General features: G+C 51.9%; 6 protein-coding genes across 6 annotated transcripts; 2 read left to right on the top strand and 4 right to left on the bottom strand.

Annotated features, from left to right (window-relative positions):
• Positions 1–691: 691 nt before the first annotated feature.
• On the top strand, positions 692–2,440 carry Z519_09407 (uncharacterized protein; the record flags this gene model as incomplete). The annotated part of the gene is made up of 1 exon (XM_016767130.1): positions 692–2,440. One exon carries the CDS (start codon positions 692–694, stop codon positions 2,438–2,440), a length of 1,749 nt encoding a protein of 582 aa, XP_016616646.1.
• A 2,148-nt stretch (positions 2,441–4,588) lies between these two features.
• Positions 4,589–5,467, bottom strand: Z519_09406 (uncharacterized protein; the record flags this gene model as incomplete). Its single annotated transcript, XM_016767129.1, has 2 exons — positions 4,589–5,259; positions 5,311–5,467. 2 exons carry the CDS (start codon positions 5,465–5,467, stop codon positions 4,589–4,591), a joined length of 828 nt encoding a protein of 275 aa, XP_016616645.1.
• A 1,403-nt stretch (positions 5,468–6,870) lies between these two features.
• Z519_09405 (uncharacterized protein) lies at positions 6,871–8,319 on the bottom strand (the record flags this gene model as incomplete). The annotated part of the gene is made up of 4 exons (XM_016767128.1): positions 6,871–7,067; positions 7,120–7,534; positions 7,585–7,623; positions 7,675–8,319. 4 exons carry the CDS (start codon positions 8,317–8,319, stop codon positions 6,871–6,873), a joined length of 1,296 nt encoding a protein of 431 aa, XP_016616644.1.
• Positions 8,320–9,910: 1,591 nt separating this feature from the next.
• On the top strand, positions 9,911–13,231 carry Z519_09404 (uncharacterized protein; the record flags this gene model as incomplete). The annotated part of the gene is made up of 2 exons (XM_016767127.1): positions 9,911–10,850; positions 12,981–13,231. 2 exons carry the CDS (start codon positions 9,911–9,913, stop codon positions 13,229–13,231), a joined length of 1,191 nt encoding a protein of 396 aa, XP_016616643.1.
• Positions 13,232–13,958: 727 nt separating this feature from the next.
• Positions 13,959–16,101, bottom strand: Z519_09403 (uncharacterized protein; the record flags this gene model as incomplete). Its single annotated transcript, XM_016767126.1, has 2 exons — positions 13,959–15,710; positions 15,766–16,101. 2 exons carry the CDS (start codon positions 16,099–16,101, stop codon positions 13,959–13,961), a joined length of 2,088 nt encoding a protein of 695 aa, XP_016616642.1.
• Positions 16,102–21,173: 5,072 nt separating this feature from the next.
• Z519_09402 (uncharacterized protein) lies at positions 21,174–22,035 on the bottom strand (the record flags this gene model as incomplete). Its single annotated transcript, XM_016767125.1, has 3 exons — positions 21,174–21,664; positions 21,749–21,904; positions 21,957–22,035. 3 exons carry the CDS (start codon positions 22,033–22,035, stop codon positions 21,174–21,176), a joined length of 726 nt encoding a protein of 241 aa, XP_016616641.1.
• Between the last annotated feature and the right edge of the window lie 243 nt (positions 22,036–22,278).

Raw genomic sequence — 22,278 nt, 5'->3', positions numbered from 1 at the left:
CCAGAGCAGAAGGTAGAGGCGAAAGGTGGTTAGTACCGTGGGGGTCACACCGAGCTCGACTCACCAACTAGGCAGGCAGCCTTGAAGCTGGGCGTTGGCACAACAAGGCAGCATGCAATACAAGCTCTCCGTTGACTCACCCCGTATTCCATTTCCCTTGAGCCTCGGTCGATAAACCATCTACCTCGCAAACTACCCTGTACCTAGCTTACTTCTTCGGAAGATGGAGGTACATAATCCCACCCCCACGCTAGAAGGCAACCCTTCTTTCCAAAGATCCATCATTGCGAGTTCGAACCCGAAATGAGGCTCTCGAACTTTTTGTTTCTTTTGAATCAGGCAACCGATTAGTTTCGGCTTGGCAGCGGTTCGCATTTTGACTCCAACAACCTTGATATGACATGTACATGCCTTGGACACGAGATGTAATTTGTCAACACGGAACGAGTCGTTTCGGACGTGGCCGATGAGGCTGCCTTGCCGCCAATGGCCAACTTCCACTTCTTGACCCTAACTCGCAATTCCCAGGTCGCACTGCAACTATATACCAACTATATGAATCTCGTCCATTTCCTTCATTCCTCCTCTACACTTCTTCTCCTTCTCTCGCAATCCTCGATACTCGATACTCCTAGGGAGCTAGTTGCCACACCCGAAATAGCGATCAAGCCCGTCGAATATACAAATTCATATGCCAGCCGGCAGTCTAGACAGCCTTATCATTTCTCCAGATGACTTCCAACGATACAATGGCCATCACGCCTTACATACTCTCGAATTCCCCCGTGCCCCAAATGACATGTCTACTCTCCCCGTCGATCCAAAAGCCACACCTCACGACATCTCACAATGGCTCCGACAGCCAGGGACGAGATCAAACTCGGACAATGCCACCATGAAAATTCTCCTAATCCAAACCCATAATCAGTCTACTGCCAAACGGCCGCCCGGCCTTATCTCAGCCCCACCGCCCGCCGCAGCAACTCGACAACCATCACAATCTCAAATATCAGGACATCAGAGACAGGCTGAATTCGTTACTGAAATACTTTCTCACCTCGACCTTCCCCTTGCTGCGTTCGGGGCATATGTAAAGGCTCATATTACTTTTATATGTGTTCCGACATTTTCATTACATTCCCAATCCAATAATACTTCCAAGAATAAGTCTACTTCCTACTACTGTAGTGGGACGAGTTGGACGGTGACTTGGTCTCACAATTACGCAACCAATCATACTGCAGCGGTCATGTGGTATCGGGAAGGCGATGGCGACCAGCGAAAGAACGAGGTTCTGACGGACCTTCTTCGTCTCCAGACTCACTTGTCTCATCCTATGCTCCTTGGTTATATCAAGACAAAGGTCTCGTTGAGTTTCACCTTCGACATGCTTGATGATATGAATCGAGAAACTCTGGCTCTTGAACAACAAATTGGGTTCAAGACCTGGAACTGGGTCCTTGATCGTGTGGAGCCTGGAAGTGGGGTTGGCGAAATCCAAGATCAAGCGGTTGAAGGGTTCAATGTCCTTTCAGGCAAGCTGACCAACATCCGGTTCCGTCTCAAGACCTTCCAACAACAAATTAAGTTTATTTCGAGATGTAATAATCAATACCGACAGACCCTCGACCCAACCGCGCCTACTTTTCAGTCGTCATGGCGTGAGTGCGAAGAACTCGACCATTTCATGAATGTGATGTGGGACTATACTTTCATCCACCTCTTCGACGCTGACTCATTAGGCGAACGGCTTCACAATGCCATGTCCTCAGTCTTTCAATTAACGACGCAGCGCGATTCCCGTGCGAGTCTTGCGGTTGCCGACATCAACAACGAACTCGCGTGGCAAGGGAAGAATACCAACAAAGCAATGATGACCATTGCGTTCGTGTCCTTGCTGTTCCTCCCCGGTACCTTTGTCGCCTCATTCTTTGACACTCCGATTTTCAATTTTGCGTTGCCGGCCGACCACAAGCAGATTATCGTGCCACTGCCGTTCGCCATATACTGGGGCGTGAGTGTAGTGTTGACGTTGAGTCTAGTAATAGCGTGGATGAGCTATCTTCGCCGGAGCAAAGAGATGGATCTGCGCGAACGTGAGATCGAAAGGAGACAATTTCACGAGCGGATACGTAGGTGGCAACCCGGGGGTCCGGCGGCCGTGTTGTTGGAGGGCAGGAATGTCGGCAACGACGCCACCCCCAAGACCGCCGAAAGACGCTCCACGTGGGATTTTCTGATGAGGAACAACAAGACTCGCGACGGCCGCCAGGCGAGAGATCGCGTCAGACGTTGGAGAACTCAAGAGGAGCTCTATGGAATCCCGCTGCGGCAATCATACGCGAACTCTGGAGCTGGCATTGGATCAACGAAACCGTCGTATCTCGACCCCAGGGGACAAGAGGGTGGTGGCTGGCAGGCAGCCGTGTACGACGCATGAAAAGGAAACAAGTGGGACGGCATACATACGTGATAGTTGCGATTGGACCAGAGGTGCCCTTCATTGACCACAAGTATCTCATTGCCTTTGGAAACAGTAGTACCCTGTCATTCAGCCTGCATGGTTGCTACAACTTCTGCAGTCGCCGTGTCCTTCGCGCAAATGCAAAACCACTACTTTCGATTCCGGAGCGACCGTCCTGAGCCCGCTCTGGATTCGCAACGCCTTCTTCTTCTCCGCCAAATCGACACTGTGGCTGTCGGCCGGCAGCCCAACCGGCGCAGGACGGCGTCCAGTTGTTCCCCGGTCATTTGCTCAAGCTCTGCTCCTGTGGCAGGGAATTCGAGTATGGCGGCACCGTTCGGGATGTTTTGGACCGGCCAGAGACGGACCGATGGACTTGAAACCTCGGTGTTGAGGAGTCGGGCTGTATGATTGTTATCGCTATACAACCGAGTAGAAGGAGTATAGTAATCATATCAGGAAAACTTGTATGTAATTCACCCTGCACCAACAGCCGGGTCTTAGTATCTTGACCAAAATCAGCGATGTCTTGACGAAGACCATCTCCTAATTGCCGAATAGCATCTCGCAACAGCTGGAGCCCATGAAAAATCTGTTCGGTGATCACATCAGTAGGTACATTTAGTCCTCTGCTGGTTTCGGGGGCTGCTTCAGCCATCATAGCGACGACGCTGGTGGTAGCTGGCGCGGTGATGGTGTTTGTTAGAGAGATACGGGGGAAGTCACCGAGTACTACCCAGATTCCTCGAGAACGAAAATCCTAACTGTCGTATACGATTTAATCCTAAAGGGTGAGCGGGGGCTGGTTTAGTCTGGGCGATTACTACTCCTTAACTTCCCCTTAAATGAGGCTCGCTGAATATCCCCTGAGTAAAAGACTGACCTAGAACAGAGGGGCCAATTCTAGCTCCCCAGCAATCGGCGAAATCTGCCTCTCGGCATGGCATCTATTTCAGCTAAACCTCGGTGAATCTGGTACATCACAGTACGGGGCTTGAGGGGTATCCTTTATCCTGATGCCTCCCGGTTTTGGAGTGTGCCGGCTACTACGGATCCCTGTGAAAGCTATCTTTCAGTCTCGGTTTGAATGTGGGTTAACGGACCCTCTATCATGATTAAAATCACCGGCAAACTACCTTCAGAAACGAGAAGGGGGCCAATGAGGCTGTCACTTTCCGAATATAGGAATCCCAATCTGGCTCCGAGCCATTCTAAATACTGTATCTGCTGCTACTACCTCCGAAGCCCGTTCAGGTTGGACGAGGCTCCCTCAGGAATGTAAAAAGGCTAGGCTGGCGTTTGGCAGGGCTATTAAACCGGGAAGGCCGCCGAGCGCTCGCAGTCGACTTCGCCATGCTCCTGTGCAAATAGCGGGGCGGGTAACTATAAACAGGTAGCTCGGTAGCTCAAAGGCTGGCAGTACCACCAATAGGGGGGCGGATGACAGAATTCCGTGGCCAGGGTAAGTAAGCCAGTCTCTATCAAAAACACACAGTTGCTAGATCCAGTGCTTTGTTTCAGTAGTAGTAATATCATGGATTTGTCGCTCCTCTGTATACAACACACGCAAACAAGTTCAGGGCTCGCCAAAATTGATTTGTGAATCAATGGCGATTACCACGGAATTTTTGTCCTTCTTCTCGGTGCCTGCCATCAACTCGACTTGGAAAATTCATTCGTCGAGTTTGTTCCATATTGCGTCTATCTTAATCGATGTCAACGAAGTCCGTCGCCCACTGACAACCAGAATGAAAAAGCCATGGTCACTTCAAGCCTTCTTTTTCCCTGAAACCGTTTCCGTTAGCCCCACGGATCCCATTCACTGAGATAGCGATACAACCATCGGCCTAGCTGTTGGTTGTGGCCCGCCGTTAAGATTGACCCGCAACTTCATTGTCGGCTCAACCGGGAAGACGTAATCGGAAGCAGCTGAGAGAATTCGTCTCATGTCTGCCGCAGTCCTGACGGCCCTTGCAAAGCACATCAAACTGCCTGTGCCTTGCCGCGATGGCTCTCTTGTTCGCAAAAGATCTTTCGACTGCAAACGTTCACACTCCTCTTCCTTTTCAGTCTGCCGCCATCATAACCATTTGCCCCGCCGCCTGCTTTCAGGCGCTGTTGTCTTCAGACGTCGCTCATTACTCGGAGATGGAGGCCTTGTTGCGCTTTCTTCCCGCTCAACTCCACGGAATACCAAACCAAAGTAACCGCCATGACGATAGCCATCAGAAACGCATCCAATAGATATGCTGGCCACTCATGGGTGATGAGATAGCCATCTTGACCTCCTTTATATTCCGCCAAGCGATAGATGCTGCGCACGGTGATGAGGACTCCAACTAGGTACAGCGACCACAACATGCGAGCCAAAGGTAAGCCCGACTCGATGCTGATTCTCCAGAGAGGCTGAGAACGAACTCTTACTTGCCAAACGACTGCAACCGACAAAAATAAGAAGAAGAAGAGAATCTGCAAAACCAAGCCAAAGAGAATGATGTTTTGAGCGTTGTTGACCGCGGACTTGGAAGTAGCATTGACCAGAATTGAAGCTCCGCCGGCCTGGACCAAGAAGCAGATTATGTCGCCAGCGACAAAGATCTTCGTCAGCCAATTGACTCTTATGAATGAGTATGCTTGACCGCCTGCGGCAATGATCAAGCGGCCTAAGAACATATAGACAGATGCTGCGAGGAGGATGGGCGCAAGGAAGATGAGAAGCGTTTGGACGATGTATGGGCCTTTCTCGTCGAGGTGGTAGTGGGAGTCTGCCCGAGCCAGGAAACCAATCACCTCAACTCGGCCGAAAGTCAGCAAGAACCACCAACAGCGCTCGATCTTCAACTTACAGAGGCCTCCTATCATGATGGGGATCGAAGACCATCGTTTCTTCTTGAACAGAAAGAAAGTGTGTGCTATCGTTAACACACCAAAGACGATTGCTGCAATGATAGCCGCGGGGACCGAAGGGACATAAGTCTTGTATGGATTGGGAGAATCGGTCATGGCGTCAGACGTTGAAAAAAGGCTTTGCTCCAGCAGATGTTGTTGGAATCTTGGCCGGATACCCATGTGGCAGCAACGTCCGTCCTTATATGATTCCGACAACAATCCATAATTCTCCCCGGAAGTTTTCATGTTTAGGATGTGGGTCGCGTTCCTACATAATTTGCACTACTCGCAGCTGTCCGTTAGTGACCCCTTCACCCAGCGGATGGAGACAATTATTTAATGTTGCTGCCTGGCGAGTTGCGGGCCAACAGCAACTTGATATGAAACATCCTGCCACTGAAGTGACAAAGCTGCGCATGAGTGCGGCCGTTCTGGATTGACGACAACGAGGCTGCCCGGTACACCCTATGCTGCTATTGGGAGCATGATCGCCATTGGTACCGCGTAGTCGGGGCGGTGCTCGAGTAGAATGTCGGGAAATTACACAGCGGCAACTCTGCAACAGGAGACCGGTTTCCTCTCAAGCCTTTATTTAGAACGATATCTCCCAGCTCCAGAACATCGTACACTCTGCCCAAACCGGCACATCTTGCGAAAATCTGGGCAAATTGTCGTTATCTGCTTTCGAGTGATATCGCCCGGCCGATTCCCCTGTGTCCCCCTGAACGAGGCTGTGCGAAGGATTTAGTGTCTCCACAAGCGACGGTTTCGGTTACACGTCTCTGTGGATGCTTTTCGAATGACTTTCCTATGAAGGGGCTGCCCTGTCAGAACGAGACTTTATACGCGTATCCGTTTCTCCAATCGGCCTACGGCTCTTAGTTGGTACTTCGTATTCTTCTTCTAGAATGAACAGTAGCTAGTATGAAGTTATGTACCTCCACCTATACCATGGGAACCCGGACAGGGCCACCCACCGGCCGCAGCCACGGTCCAATTTCGCGAAGCACTCTAATCGAGGCAATGCGCCGGGTTGAAGGCCGGCCACGAAATCCGAAGTCCCGGCCGTCACAGAGACAAAAAGCAACGGGTAAAGGCTTATTGAAGTAGGTACAGGACATGGTCTCAATTGGATGTCCACTCTTCCTTCGCCAGCCCAGCCAGTGTGTTTTGCTGCGTTGAGATCCTGCTGAGGTAAAGGTAAGCAGCATGTCACGAATAGGATTAATGCTCGATCTAGGCATTTTCAATTTACCATCTCGGGAGCTATCTTCAACTTTCTCAACTCAGCCGAAACCATGGCGAACGTAGACGCACAACGGCAGTAGTGGCGGTGCGGCAGTTGCATGGATGATAGGAGGGGTTCTATCTGTGGCGGAGGATACGAGAAGAGCACGGCCATGGGCACTTGGTTCGGCTTCCACACATGAACATGAACTAAATTGAGCTGTAGAATTAGAGACAGTATATTGATTTCTGATATGTAATGATGGTTGTTGCCTCAGTCAAAATTAAGACTAAAGGAATCTATGTACAATAGGGCAGTTATTCACAATTCCGGCATCGCTCAATGGGGTACCATCAGGATTCGTTACATAGCCAGCAGCGGCCATGCCCAAGACCTCGAATTCACCCGTCAGCCGGGTTCGGATGCCATTTTCAATACTGTAATTCGTCCAGGTGAACAGATTAAAGTCCCAGAGGGGAGAGTAATCTATCGGCAGCGTCAGAGACAGGAAACAATTGCTCTCTTCAAGGTGACTTACCATATGCCACCGTGGGAATGGCCCCAAGAATATTCAACGGGTTCCCGTCTCCGAGAATGGCACTGTTCAACCCTTGTCGCCATGGATGATGTGTCTCATTGTTCGGTGCGCCAGGTGGCAAGTCGCGGTTGGTGTATCCGTTTGTGTTCACAAAGAATCGCTCAATGCCGCTGAACAATGCGTCATCATCACCGGTGCGCACCGCAGCAAGGCGGGGAGCGTATGTACCACCATCCAGCGTTGCAGGTAAGGGATCCGATCCATCAGCAATCAGATACAGCACGGATTTTGAGAATGAGAAACCACGAATGGTTGCTAGCGTCACGACTTGGTCACGAGGACAGATTGAGAGAACTTGATCGTGGACTTTGCTGCGAAAGTCCGCAAGGAGATCGCTTGGAATCCCGTCGCAGAACTTGCACTTCTCAGCAACATCAAAGACCCGCGGTGAGGGGGAAGACCTACCTGGTTCAAATACTCCTCATCCACCTCTCCAGCAATGATCTGTCTAAGCATCAGCCCGACCGTTTCAAAAGATCGTCTAGGACGCCTTACTGGTGCATTCCAAACTTCGTATCCGGCATTTGTTAACTGGATGAGTGGCGTATACTTGCTGTCCCCAACACTGCCAGGTTGCACGGACTTTGGAGGAAAAGGTGATAGATCGCCAGGGACAATTGACCTCACTGGTGAAAAGTCAACCATTCCCTCCCGCCCACCGACGGTATTGTTGACGATTTCAAGCTGTTCAGCACCCTTCAGTCCGTTACTTGTCTGGCCTTGTGCTGCAAATCGAAGCTTGGGCGCGAAGTTGACCCCCAATTGTTTGGCATTGCCTTCGTCGGATGTGTCTGTGACAATCCACCAATACATGGTGTTTGCCGCCGACAATCCCTTGTACAGTGGCAGCGTGAAATTCGGGTTGACTCCATAATTCACATGGCCATTTCGAAGAAGGTCCACCGGCCCAACCAGTTCATGCTGCTCATAGGATGCAAAAGGTCCTTGATATCCAGCTTGGATTGCAGTAGCGAAGGATGGATCAGCGATATTAATGGTAGGGTCGTCAAATCCGGATTGAGGGTCAGGATTGAACTCTGAAGGAAAGGATTGACGCGGATAAACCGTGCCTCTGGCCAAAGGGCTGCCAAAAGAGACGGCAACTTCAGCCAGACCGAGGGCGAGTGTTAGCCTTTTCATCTCTGCGTTTAGGACAAAGGGAGACTGTTTGGCCCATTTTGCAGCTTGGGTTTCTTCGTCTTTATAACTTCGCATTGTTTACCTCCAAGTTCTGCAACGCAAGCTTGTTGAAAAATCAAAAATTGCCATTGTAGGCTTAGTTGTCGATTTGGGAGGGACCATTCCCAATTAGTCTTGTGTAGATGAGATCAAGACGTCGCATTTCTGGTGGCTAACATACTGGCATGGTCAGATTACCGACGCATGACGGGCTGTTTTCGGTGATGATTTGAGAAATGATCATTGATCACGGAATCAAGCCCTGGTGGTTTTCCATTGTGAATGTACTCCGTTCCTCGGAGGAACCAAGCATGTTATTTCTTCAGTCATCATAGGCGACCGAATTCTCCACGTTTCCCCCGGCTCAGGGCGGAATCCATTCTTTCATCTTGTTTACAAATAAATTGTATCCCATGTTGTCGACCTCCATTTCTACTTCATGAGACGGGCCCACCCGAAGCTGTGAAAACTCTGGAAAATCTCCGCCATGTGCAGTCGATGCATAAAATGGACCTCTGATTTGGTGGCGGGGTATTTCGCTGTGTTGGGGTGTCGATTACAATGCACTGGGCTTCGATGCACAAAGGATATTGGGCAACAGACATGTCTAAATCAGGCATCTGGCTGAGAGACAGGTCGAGAGGCGTAGCCGATCACTCGGGTTCCAGCTTGGGCTGGTGAGGCCCTCTTTGTCCGTCAAATGCTGCCCAGTAAATGCTCGGCGAGGGTCAGCTGATCGCTCAGTTAAAGCTCGGGTTGAAGCGGCCTTCGCTCACCCTCTGAGATCAAGCAATATATGGTAATGAAGTTTTTCGTTCATGAGGATTAATCTTGAGGGCTTGGTGGTGAGTAAGGCCTTGCTTTACCTTCCTCTTCTCAAGCTCTAGCAAGACACACAACCTCGCCCCCTTCAACCCCCCTCTATCATTTCTTTCTCTCAAAAATTCCGTCCTTTCTTGGCCTCCCATTTCTGATCCGCCGTCGAATCTATGTCCTTGTTGGCCGCGTCCGATTCTGCCCAATCGACCTGGATCACGGAGGCCCTCAAAAGGTCGAGTACGCTCGAAGGTGCTTCAACTACCTTGATGAGGCGTACGATAGTTGGAGACCGCCGGCCGATGGTTCTTCCGACTGCTCGATATCCACCGCGGACTTACTCGCTGGGTATAGCTGTTTCTACCGATCCAAGCGATTTCAGGGTCATGCGCTATTCCCTGGGCCAGGTGGGATAGACTGCGTCTGTGACCCTCATCCCCGGGGCCTACTCTCGGTGTGTCGCGCCATCCATATCGAGGTGGTGGCAATCCTCTATGTCGAAAATCAGTTCCAAATCTCCCGCTGTGGCCCGGGTGGCCTCAAGGCCCTATCGCAGCTCAGCCCCAAGGCACTGGGCGTCATGACCAGCCTTCATATTGGACTCACCGCCTGTGGCTGTGTGTTGGGCCATACTTGCTCTCCCCACGAGCCCAACCTACTGACCTATCCGTGCCTTTTCTGTCACCTCGGCTGTAAATGTGGAGTCGTCTCCCCCTTCTCCTCCCACGATCCCAGCATGCGGTCTCTTCCACAAGAGTGGGAAAGACTCGTCCTCGTCCTCGCTGCACAATTAACGCCTGGTCGACTCCGACTGAGCGTTGTCTGTGATACACTCGACCATGCCGCGGCCCTACAGGTTCTCCTGCCGCTGGAGAGATTACCGCTCCTCAGGAGCTGTGCCGTCCGGCTCGGCCAGCAGTCTGACCACCATCTTCGGCGCCTAGCCCAAACCACCGTTCACCAGGTTACAGGCCAGCTTCGCCCACCCCAGACCGCCTTTCAGTGGGACGACCTCCCTGATGAACTCCAAACTCCAAATACAGATTCTCCCCCAGTTATCACACCTAGGACCATTGAATGGGTGGAGGGGAAGGGCATTACCAAGCCATCCTGCTGCCAGCAGTGCACCGCAACATTAGAGGCGTACTGTTGCCCTCCGCTCCACGCGGCCTTCACATCTGGGCGGTGTACATGTTGGCAGTGGCCTCGAGACCACTTCCTAGTCAACCACAAGTTTCGGCTTCTGGCCCTCCAGATCTTCTACCGCTCCAACACATTCTCAGTCGAGACACTTGACGCCCGCTGGGATCGGGACATATCACGCCGCCTCGAGCATCGATCAGCTCTTGTCTTCCTACAGTCGATGCCGCATGACGCCTTGTCACATATCTACTCCCTTCGGATCATCTTTCCCACCTTTCATGACGACAGCCTTTGTCCGGGGACCCCATCACTTCCAAACTGGACAGACACTCTCAGATTCATCCAAAGACACCTGCCTCTTGCCTACCTCGACCTCACCCTCTGCATTGCCTTCGCCAACCAGGACGATGGATTTGTCACACCCTGCGAGGACAAGGAGTGGGCCTTTTACCTGCGAATGGTTGAGCCAGCAGTTATCCTCCGGGGTATCCGAAACCTCGTCGTCACCTTCCCACCGACTGGAGACGCCCCTCGTGAGGCACGGAACCGCCTCCGAGAGAGAGACCTCCAAACCCGAACGCTAGGGTGGACCTCTCCCCTTGCGCGTGACGAAGCCCCGAGAAGGACAAGGGCACCCAGGAATGGACAGATATGGGATACTGACCCATTTACCCTTGGCCCGGCTGGAAATCGGATCTGGCCTCCATAGTAGCACGGGTCATGGATGAAATCACCATCGATGAGAGGGTGCCTCGAAGCACCAGCATGGCCGGTCACGTCATCAACTTAACCTAGATCCCCCATTCGTCGTGTTTGTACTAGTATCGTCTGTATCAATCAAGAAGATCACGGCGAGGTCCGTACACAAGAGTAAAGGAGGACTGAAAATGGTACTGAGGACCGTTGCACAAGGGGCTGGTCAGCCTGATCGGCTCCGGCTGTTACAAAGCTGAAGTTGAGTCTGGTTATGTACTAGCCGAGGAAACTTAGCCGTGCACCGCTGACGTCGTGCACAACCAAGTCTCCGCCAAAGCCCTGGGTTCTGACGACGAGGCTGAGCAGCTTCGAGCTTCCCCCTTTTCGTGTTGTGTGATTAGCTTTCCGTCCTCGCGTCATGACTTTTTCAGCTTCCAGCATTCCCATCCACACAACGCACGATTCTTCTCAAGCACGGGCCAGCAGTCGACAGTCAGAAACTTCACTCTCATCCTGCCGATCTCCGGCTGCCCTTGAGGTTGATCCACCACTCAGTATGATCCTGTGAGCGAATCACAGTTCACCGTGATGGGAACTAGGTAGCCTCACCTCTGCTGGTGCATCGTACCTAGGCGATTCCCAATGTCATGGGACGTGTCAATCCACTTACTTTCCAGCAGCTGGCTATCTCTGATGTCCCTACGGTCTTAGGAGTACACCATTGAGTCAGCTGTTGATGCAGCCGCCCTCCCCAGGCTTGGTGCACCTCCCTGCAGCTACCATATATGGCGGTGGAAGTTTTAGTGGCGCCTTCTGCAGGAGGCCTTTGTGCTTTCGAAGCAAAAGTGCACGACCCTATGGAAAAGTTTCATGGTGTGAATTCTTGTTGGAGCTTTGCTCATTTCTCAGGAAAACATCTCGTTTCTACTTGGTACATCACGATCCTTGCAGCTCTGCGTTTCTGGGCTGCCGGGGCTGTCCAACTCCACATTGTGATAGCACAACATCATGACGTCTTGTTGTTCTTTGACCTATCTCATTCTAGGGAGCGGGGGAGTGTTTCCGTCCCCATGTTGCCTCCAGGTCCTGGAGTGCCTTGTTGCTGGCAGATGGCTAGCTCCATTTCGACCATGACTCTCCATTGCCAGATCGCACTAACGTCTCGGATCTGGCGGTCTGGCCCCGTGAGCAACCAATCTCCTCGTCACGACCTGAGAGGTCTGATTGAAGTGCCATTAATCTAGCAGCTAAACTGATGCTGCGCTTTGTCCCGATCGAAGATCGATCTGCACGAAAGCAGGCACTAGCGATGCATTAGCAGAGTCACCACGGGCACATGCTAGAAACAAGGAAGATGATGATTCATCAGAACACAAAGCCAGACACGTTCAGACATGGACAAGCTGAAAACGGTGATGAGATCGATGGTAGCCAAAAGGCACGGTTCAAGCAGAAGACGAGGGAAGAAATCATCGACGTCACCATATACTCGGAGCATGTTTTGAAGCAGGGCCATCATGATGCACCTGGCTGAGCAGATAAAGTGTGGACGAGAAGAAGACATCTGTCTATAAAAACGGCCACTTTCCTCCGTTGAGAAGCACTTCTTCATCACGCTTCATCTACCACCATCACTCATCACGAACAAAGACTCAGAGACCACAAAGCACACACATCTCAAAACCAAACCGAACTACCCATCAACATGTCTGACTACAAGCCAACTGGTACGACTTCCCCTGCCATGCGCTTCCCACTAACAGAGAAACAATCACACACACACTCTCTCCCCTCCGTACTTAGCCCTGGCTATACCGCCCCCTTGCCTTTATCCGTACCCAGCTCAGTTATCCATCCATCGATCCACGTCTATGAGTCATTTGTCTCTCCACCCACCCTTTCTCCGCCTCCCCCAAACCCGTCTGTTTTTAGCACATAGAACACTGACCCTCCTCTCCCGCACGCAGAACACGATGGCCTTCGCAAAGACGGCCAGCCCGACCAGCGCGTCAACCAGCAAGGCTTCGCGTACGGCAAAGTTGACCCGCACGAGGCTGGCAAGAAGGGTGGCCAGACCAGTGGCACCGGCTCCTCGGACTCCTCCAGCGCTGGTGGCAGTGACAATCCCCAGGGCGCCGCGCACTTGGGCGGCGAGGGGCTCAGGAAGGATGGCGAGCCTGATCAGCGCTTGAAGATGAATCAGGACTCTTCTTCTTAGAGAGTACAAACGAGAGAGAACAGGAATGGGAAATGGGAAAGGGAGAATAAGCTGCAGGGTTGATCAGAGTGAACGGAATGGGTAAGAGTCAATGGAAGAGCCTGAAAGTGGGTGGTATGTGGAGTGATGGTTCATCTGGATAGCAGAAAAGATGAGCTGATCTGGCTACTGTTACCTGTTACTCCAGTGGTGTTTCTCCCAATCAGGCAGTAGTCAGAATAAAGCTCCATCGAGACGGATTTGTACCATTTGCCGTTTGTGACTTTTGGCCTTGATTAACTGTTCAACAAATGCATCCTGCTTTACACTTCACTTCTGTATCTTGAATGTTGTCAAAAAAGGGAGTGTGCAAATGAGCTACGAGCGTTAACAAGTAGATACGTATTATGAGGGTAGATTGCAAAATGACGATATATTCCCGTCCGTTTTAGCCATTTCAATTCATATTCCCGAGGCGATTCTCATGGTCATTTCCCGTAGGTGCCTCATACCATTATACCCGTGCTTCTATCACGTCTTATAGTAGACATGTCCCCTTGTAACATTGGTTGGCCCTTCCACGCCATTGCTAAAACTTTCAAGTCTATCTTTCATGTGTTTTCATCCATCCTGCTTATACCAGTTGAAACAATAACATGCCGCCAAGAGAGGTAGTAATACGCTCATAATAATGAAATCAAAATTCATATGCGAATACAGGCACTGAAACGAGACCGGACCCACGCATCTAGGTGTTGGTGTAGTCCTGAGGAGCAGTATTCGCAAACACGTAATTTTTGGGCTTTTGCTGAGCAAGTTGTTGAGCAACATGTGCAAGTTCCTCTTTTTGATTTGGAAACTCTTGGATGTAAAATTCTGTTTTCTTCTTATCGACATGAGAAACAAAGTCCACCTCAGATGTATTGTCGGAAGGTAGAACATATTGTTGAAATTGGCCATTGAGGCCATCACACTGATGTGGAAACCCGAGGGATGGAAATTGTGTGACAGGAAACGAAGAAATCTCCGGCGATGTCAAGGGAGCATCTGACCAGCTGCTGTTGGTAAGCGGACCAGCTGAGTAAGGAGGTGTGTAGTCGGTGAATGCCGCAAATTGAGGAGCAGAGGGAGGAGGAATGAGAGATTGTTGCGACTGGGCTCTGCTCATGAAGGCTGCCATCATCGGCGTCACTGGAGGTGACCCTGTTGTGATCGAGAGGTTTTGGGGTGGTCGCATGGTATACTGGCTGGGCATGTCAATGGCTTGTGCAAAGAATGGATTCTTTTCCGGATCTAGCATGTAGCCGCTTGAGACGTGGCCCGGTGACAACAATGGTTCTGGCAATTCTCCCAGCGGCGTCGTTGCAATTGCTTGCTGGGCCATTAGTTGGTTCAAGGTCTCTGCTTCGGCAAAAGTTGAGGCACACATGGGCGACTTCTGAGCCGAACTGGCTTTCCGAATTCCTGCATATCGCGAATGAAGGCTTTGACCCGCCGATTTGACGTGTCGAACACTATGTGGTCCTTGAGGACTCATGAGGCCCTGGCGGAATGTCGGGGAAGCCGACGTCAGTGCTCCATAGGAGCGACTTCGAAGCGACGCCGAGGTCAGGGCAGCGGGTCGAGGTCGCTTTCTTCGGGCAGCGATATCGAGGGGACCACTTGGTGGAGGACAAATTACCTCTGACGCCCGCCGGTTTGCGAGCAAGTTGGGTGAACTGCTTGCGAGGGCAAAGTTGCTAAAATTGGTTGAAAGATCCTCTGTGGTTGACGGCCGCCGCGAACCAGGATACGAAGGCATAGTCAAGCCAGGAGAGGGCAATGTCGTCAAGGGGCTCTGATGACTGGGTATGCCTTTGGGAGTAGCAAGAGGCTCCCGGAATTCTTCGGGTGTCACCACAAAGGAGTCTTGCCCGTAATCCACTACTGTATTCATGGTAATTGGGTCTTGACTTGAATTCTGTTCCGCAACCTCATCGTCGAAGCCAAAATCGAAGGATGTGTCCTGAAGCGTGATCGGCGAGGGATGAGGGACGGCACCAGCAGGTTGATTTGGCCAGGTTGGCAAACTAGATGTCGACGAAGTCGGCTGATGGTCGTATAGTCGAAGGGGAAGCTGCATAGCTGCATTCTGTGGAGGGATTTCCAGAGATGACATAGTAGATTGAGCTTGGGCTGTCTGCTGACCTTGTGCTGCTTTAGCCTGTCCTAAAGCACGTTGCAAAGAGTTCCAGCTTGCCTCCTTGGAGTCTTCGACAACTTTAACGGGCGAAGTTGGTGTCTGGCCGGTCGAAATCGTTACCGAGGTTGAATTCCTGCTTGTCTTCTTCGTGGGTGAAGCAACAGACGATCTGGGAGAGGTAGGTTCTAGTGCTGAGCCTTCCGACAAATCGAGGCCTCTTGGCTCTTTCGATCCAGTCTTGGCTGCTGCATGCTGGGCTTCGTATTCTTCCTGTCTCTTCTGCTGCTTTGCCTTTGCCCGTCGATTCTGAAACCAGTTCTGTTTACCAGTTAGCTGACACGTTCCCATCCACGGCAACATAATCAACACGTACCCCGACCCGCGTGAGTTTCAAGTTTGTTTGGATCGCTAATTCCCTCTTCAGTTGGGAGCTGGGTTTGTGATTCGCCTGAAAGTGGGCTTCGAGGATCTCAGCTTGTTCCTTGGTGAGTCTTGGTCGTGTCGAGATCTCCTGGGTCTCTCCGAACTCATCGTGCATCATCCCCGCATCCATGAAGTCAGCGTACTCAGCTCCGGTGTAGGCCATATAGAAATCATCAACTGGCTGCCGGCCGTGGGTCACGAAGGTGGGATATTGGACTGGTTGGTAGAGGAATTGTGGCTGAGGCTGAGAAGCAAATGCAAAAGCATTTTGTTGCATGTAGTCCATCTTGGACACTGGAGGGGATTGATAGGCTGAGGCTGGATTTCGTTGGGCGGCTTCTTGGGCAGCAAATTGAGTATTGTCTGCTTGGGTTGCAAAGCTGCAGCAGCTTTCCTTGAGGTAGGTTTCTCGTCCGCGAGCAAAAGAAAGATCTGCTAGTACGTGTGTAGTAGTAGGATCGAGATGGTAAGGATCAGACATGCAGCATTTCCATAGGCAAGCATAGGGTCAAGTCGTTAGCGTCGAAGTATTGTCCAGATCTCGCATCGGTAGCAAAATCGGACTGTCTGAGAAGGTAAGGAGCGACTGAAGGTGAGAGAGCGCGGGAAGGAAGTGAGGTCTGTCCCCAGCGGGTGAGAGAGAAGGAACAGATCGGTGAGGATGTACGAGGGAGGGAATGAGGACGATGTCGCGAGCAGCTGCTCGAGTTGAAGGCTGCTGTCAAGAGGAGCGACGCAGTAGAGGGCTGAGGCAGTCCAGCAGTAGTGGCACAGAAGCAGACGATGGAGCAGTCGATAGATAACCTCGATAGAAGTAGACCAAGAGGAGCAAGGTAGGTGCGAAGTGGGCAGGCTCGGGGATTTTTAGATTTAGAGGCGGCAGTCGCGAGGGATCAGGCGGGAGGGATGTAGCACCCTTTGACGAGGTTCCAAGACTGGGGGAGATGGGAAATTTTGAATCAAGGCGCCGAAGGGGCGTTTTGAAGGTCAGTGAGGTGGTGAGGGCACAGTGACACGGAGAAATAGCTGGAGCAATAGAAGAGAAGGTCTTGATGTTGATGGCCCTTCCACTAGACCCAACAATACCTTTTGGGGGAAAAAAAACAAAATACCTGGTGTCTGTGACCATCGAGAGCGCGCTCTGGATCTTTTGATCAATCGCGATGTGGGATCTCTGAGGGCGTAGGACTCACTTTCTTGCAGGGACAACAAGAGTTCCAGCAAGTCCAGTTCTCCACTGCAGAGCATCGTAGTGGAGGAACCAGCAGCCGTCAGGCTAGACGACAGCGACGACAGGGGCGCCAGGGGATCCATGAAGCGGAGACGAGCCAGTTGAGCCAGTCAGCCACTGCGGAACCCAATGGGCGGGTGGAGGTCCAGGCTAGCTCTCGGCCGTCATGGCTGCGGGCGACCTCTACCAGCGTCAAAGTTAGGCATACTCGAGAGTTACAGCTTGTGCGGTTTGATGGAGAGGCACAAAATAGGCGCTGGGAAAAGGAAGCAGAAGGTCAGTGAAAGGCCTGTAAAGAGGCACCTACAAGCAGAGCGCCCGCCAGATGTACCGGAACGAAGCGCCCTCGGGAAAGGGACCAGTCAGGCAGTCACTTCACCCGCCACTGAAACCACGTCAGACAAGCGACTACAGACTGCACCAACTGCACCAAACTGCAACCCCCCATTTCCCTGCCCTCCTTCATCTGTTCCTCCACGACCTAAGTAAGGACGTGCACAGTCAGTCCACCAGCTTGCTTCTCGTCACTCCCTCCCGCGCTTCTACCTCTCAATCCCTTCTCCATCGCTTTGATTTGCTTCTCTGCTCTATTCTCAACCCGCACTGACTTTTAATGGTTGCACCTCGCACCGCGGAAGGGGAACGTTGACACAGATCCCTGGTCCATCGAGGTCGGCGCCAATGCAGGAACAGTATCGAGTCTTGGTATGGACGACAAGGAATCCCCATGCTTGGAGTCAGCCAGTGTGCGGCAGCAATTTGAGGGCACGCTAAGTGACCCATCTCCACCCCGGCCGGCCCTTTGAGTTAGGCACAACTCGCTCTTCAAACACCCTGGCCCCTTACAGGCCAACTTTTTCATCCGATCTAACTTATTCTGCGCAGGTCTCAGCCCCCGAGCCTCTTGTGCCACAGTCATACACCAAACGAGGAAGGTTGTGGAGGCACCCTTCCAGTCAGAGACCCGAAACCTCTCGAAACCCTTGTTGACAAGGCGTTCAGAGGGAGATGAGCCGAAATGAGATGTGGCCATGCTCAGGGCGAAGTATGAGTAGAAGCCTGCCAAAGAACAAATCCTAAAGAGCCTCTGCTTAGGGTCATCGGATTTCGTCTGACCATTCGCTTTTGATTTCGCCTATGCACAAGGGTCGAACGCGTCCAAGAGACAAGATCTGTCAATGCATGACATGCCAGTCGCCTGTTAAGGAGTTCGGAACTCTGGCGAAGAGAAAGGGGGGAGACAATCAGTGTGGGCGCCCTGAGTCCACCGTCTCCATCGGGTCGTTCAGTTCCTTGTGCCTCCTGGCAAAGTGAACCATAACATGCGACCAGGAGATATCGATTGCATGCACACCGGGCGCCTCGCCAGGGCATTATCGAAGACCTTCGATGGCCTTTTGCAGAGACCTCGATAGCTAGCCCATATCTCTCCGGAACGCCTGATGACGAGCACTCGGAACATACACCTCTGTTCAGGTATCCCATGATGGGAAGAGTAGACACGCAAATCCTGGACGATCATCCTTCAAAAAGGATGGCGGTCTTCGGTCAAGATACTGGGTACACAGATTCCCCCTTTCCCGAGCGCTTGGATATTGGTCCATCTTGACTCAAGCTGGGTCGCTGTGCTCCGTAATGAGAGATGCACAACACAATCTGTACCTGCAGCTGTGGCGGAGGATCCCACGGCAACAGAGGGCAGCTGAAAGCCCAATCCGCCCTTCTGCCCAGGTGAACCTACCAGCCGAGGCCCGCCGCTCGTCATCCACTCAGTGGCCGCCGTGGCCGCATCTCCTATCACGCGTCTTGCATCACGAGCCACACCCACTGCACCACTCAGACTTTGCCGTTACACGCTCAGGCAGATATGCACCCATCTGGTCCTCTTACACATCATCCTCCAGACGCGCGACAAGAGCAAAATCGACAGACCACTCCCTCACTCGCCGTGAGAGGAGATTGACCTTATGCAGGGGGTCCTTCCTTGAGGCATCGTCTCGACTGCTGATTCAAAGCCTACACGTGTGATACATGATTGCGGCACAAATGTTATCCCTTTGTTGCTGTTCAGCCTTGAAACCCAGCCCTGGTGGCGCTTGGCGACATGCTGACATATGCAAGGAACCTGGGACTTGGAACTCGACCGCCGCGAGCACAAAATCAAAGACAGCAATCTCGCATCGCTGCAACTGGGCTAGCCTTACCTTCGGCCTTCGTCCACGGACGCCCAACTCACCAGGAATATAATCCGTCAGCCTTACTCAGAGCTTCCACCACTTTGTTCCGAAGTACTTCTTTCCTTGCCAACCTCGCCTGTAATATGCGAGACTCCCTTCTGATCTCGGTGGTCCAAGCCCCTTCGGCTCTCTGTCAAGACTTTCCTAGACAATGTTGTGTCCGAGGCTAATTTAGGCGATGGGTATCAGTTATTCTCCGCGCTCATCAAGAAATCTTCCGGGCTTCTCGCTTGGTGAGCCGTACATACTGTACAAGGTTGCCAGTCGGGCTTTAGCCCATTAACCGAGCCTTATTCTCTTTGCGTTCAGGTCTTCCCGGCCCTAGGTGTCTCGCCCCGACTTTGTTTAATTTTCCTCCCGTCCTCGCCAGAGCCAATCCGCTTTCCACGTTGCACTTCGACGCCATACTAGGGCGTGGCTCCTGAAGATGTGGCTCCATGGCTTTTCCCTTGCTATCGTCGGCCGACAATGACGACTTCCTTCAACTTGCATGCTCGCTCTCAATGCTGAGTGCTTGTTGATCCGGGGCCCAAGGACGAAAATAGTTCTCTTGGCCCTTCAAGATATCGGAATAGTATCACGGTGGATATGGAAAATGTCCTTCCGCGGGTCGTGGAATCATCGATCATGAAGTTTTGGCATTTCCAGTTGTGTAACCTTGCCGCTGCTGAACAATTCTTCTCTGAGCGCCAGGTCAGCTGCACGATACTACCGAGTCCCCGACGCACAAATACCTGGCTCCGTGCTGACACCGTAAAAGTGCAGTGTCAACTCCAGACCCAGGCTTCCAGACCGTACTAGCAATGGCTGGGCCCTTTCTGATCTTCAGGATTCTACTAGTGCTACCTGTCCGACCATACGCTTTTGCTTCGATGCGGCGCACTCCTCTCCCACGATGTGTCTTGCTCACCGCTGTGGCCATCCGAACACTGAAGATCATGACACGCTTTTCCACCCCGCTGCACTCATGGGCCTGTACCTTTGGTGGCCAATGTAATGAGCAGGATGAGAACAACCAGCCACGCCGAGATGTAGACTGCACCAAACTTGTCATGTTGCGTCTACATTATCCTCACGAGCACAACTGGTCACCCATTCTCGATTTCGGGCGATGGCATTCATTGACTAGGCTAGACTCATGTTGTAGTTCACAGACTCGGCTGGGTTTCGAGAGAAGCGTTGACGTGACAATTGTGTCCGTTGACTGCTACACCACCACGCCTCACTGCAGATTGTTTCGTTAGAGAAACAGAGCAGCTGGTCTTACCGACAGGTACGTATGCACAGAGGTAGGCGACTATTCCAAACATGCATTGGACTCGCTGTTGGAGGCTATGCGCGGGTATGTTCGACCCCACAGCTGCGTTGACTGCGCTGTAATAACTGCAATGATCTGGGTTTGACTTGGGCATCAGATGGGGTATTCTGCCCTACGAAACCCTTACGTCGGATGCACTGGCAGTCTATGGGAGCAGTCATGGATATCTTTCAATATTGGTGCTGCGCAATGTTCTCGGACAGGTGCACAAGCCATTACCCGAATGAACGGATTGATATCCCTTTCATGAACAGCACTTCTACCTAGGTGCCGGAATTCCGGCAGAGCGTGACTTGTTCTCTGTCTGAATGATCCGGATCTATGTCAGAGTTGCGCTTGAGCAAGTCTAAAGCAAGCTTCGTTGGCTGATATAACCACCGAGCCACCCTGTCTGTTGTCTGTCCTCTATTGACAAACCTGTACCTAAGCTCTCCATTCCACCAGCTCCAGATACCGAAACTCCAAACGCCGCGCTGGGAAAAGAGGGAAAAAAAAAAAAAAAAAAAAAAAGAAACCTCCCCCCCGGCACTCTTCGCAGCAACTGGAGCGGCATTGGGAATGCAGTTTACTTGTCAGGAGGCATCGACAAGCCCATTGATGATCTCGACCTCTATGACCCCATCTTTGAAGTTCTTGAGTTTCACACTTCTCAGATCTTCCACGATCCAATCAGCTCCGGCTTCTTTCAGCTGTCCAACAGTGTGGGTAGTGGAAAGTGCTATGACTTTGAATCCGGCCGCTTTTCCCGCGCGGACTCCTGCTGGAGCGTCTTCGAAGACGATCATCTCGGCATTTTCGGGGAGTCTCAAGCGCCTTCGGCCGAGCAAATAACAAGTGGGATCCGGTTTGCCGTTCTCGACATCCTCTGCCACAACGATCGTGCGCGGGTGCGCGAGCCTCAAAACCTCAATCCAGCCAGTCACGAGGCCCCTCGTACCCGAAGTGACCACCGCCCAGGGCACGTTGGCGTCGTCAAGGGTTGCCAGAAGTTTGCGGGCCCCAGGGATCTCCTCCGCGTCTTGACCGAATTCTTTTGGGATGAGGCTCTCTTGATGGATTATGTCTGGATTCGAATCGTCAGTTTGCAACCACCAAAATTGAAGCAGATGGCATGTATAATCTTCAGGCGCCAAGAGATGGTGCTTACATTCCCAATTCGCCTTAGATGGGTCGTACATCTTGATTACATCGATGCTTCTCCTTCCATGCGAGCTGGCGAGGATAACGTTGGGATCAACGCCCATGATTTCCCCTTGCTTGTGCCAGTGCTTGATAATGGCCGCTGTGCTGTCGATGATTGTTCCTGTGGATTTGCTTAGCTGCAGTCCCTTGCGAATCTAGTACCACGTGCATACCATCAAAATCTAAAAGGAGACCTCTGGCCAAGGCGATCTCGGGTGGCGCGGAAAAATTTGGTTGTTCAACTGAGCCCATTGCGAATGTCTATTCTGACCGAACCCGTGTATACAAGGAAAATGAACGAGAGGTAGTTGGCAGAAATGGATGACAGGGAAATCTATACGTCTATTCTTCTGCGCGTGCACATGTTACGTGCCCTCTCCATATATACACTTGAGAAAATCTAGTGTGAGATGGGGCAATGGAGTTTCTCAGCGTTTCTGCTATATCGGCAGCATTGCTTCATTGGGACTCATCCCGACCAACCAGGGCGGTGAG

Source organism: Cladophialophora bantiana, assembly GCF_000835475.1.
Source record: "Cladophialophora bantiana CBS 173.52 unplaced genomic scaffold supercont1.15, whole genome shotgun sequence".
NCBI classification, from domain to species: domain Eukaryota; kingdom Fungi; phylum Ascomycota; class Eurotiomycetes; order Chaetothyriales; family Herpotrichiellaceae; genus Cladophialophora; species Cladophialophora bantiana.
Note: the sequence above shows the minus strand (reverse complement) of the source record. Positions and strands in the feature narration are given on the sequence as shown.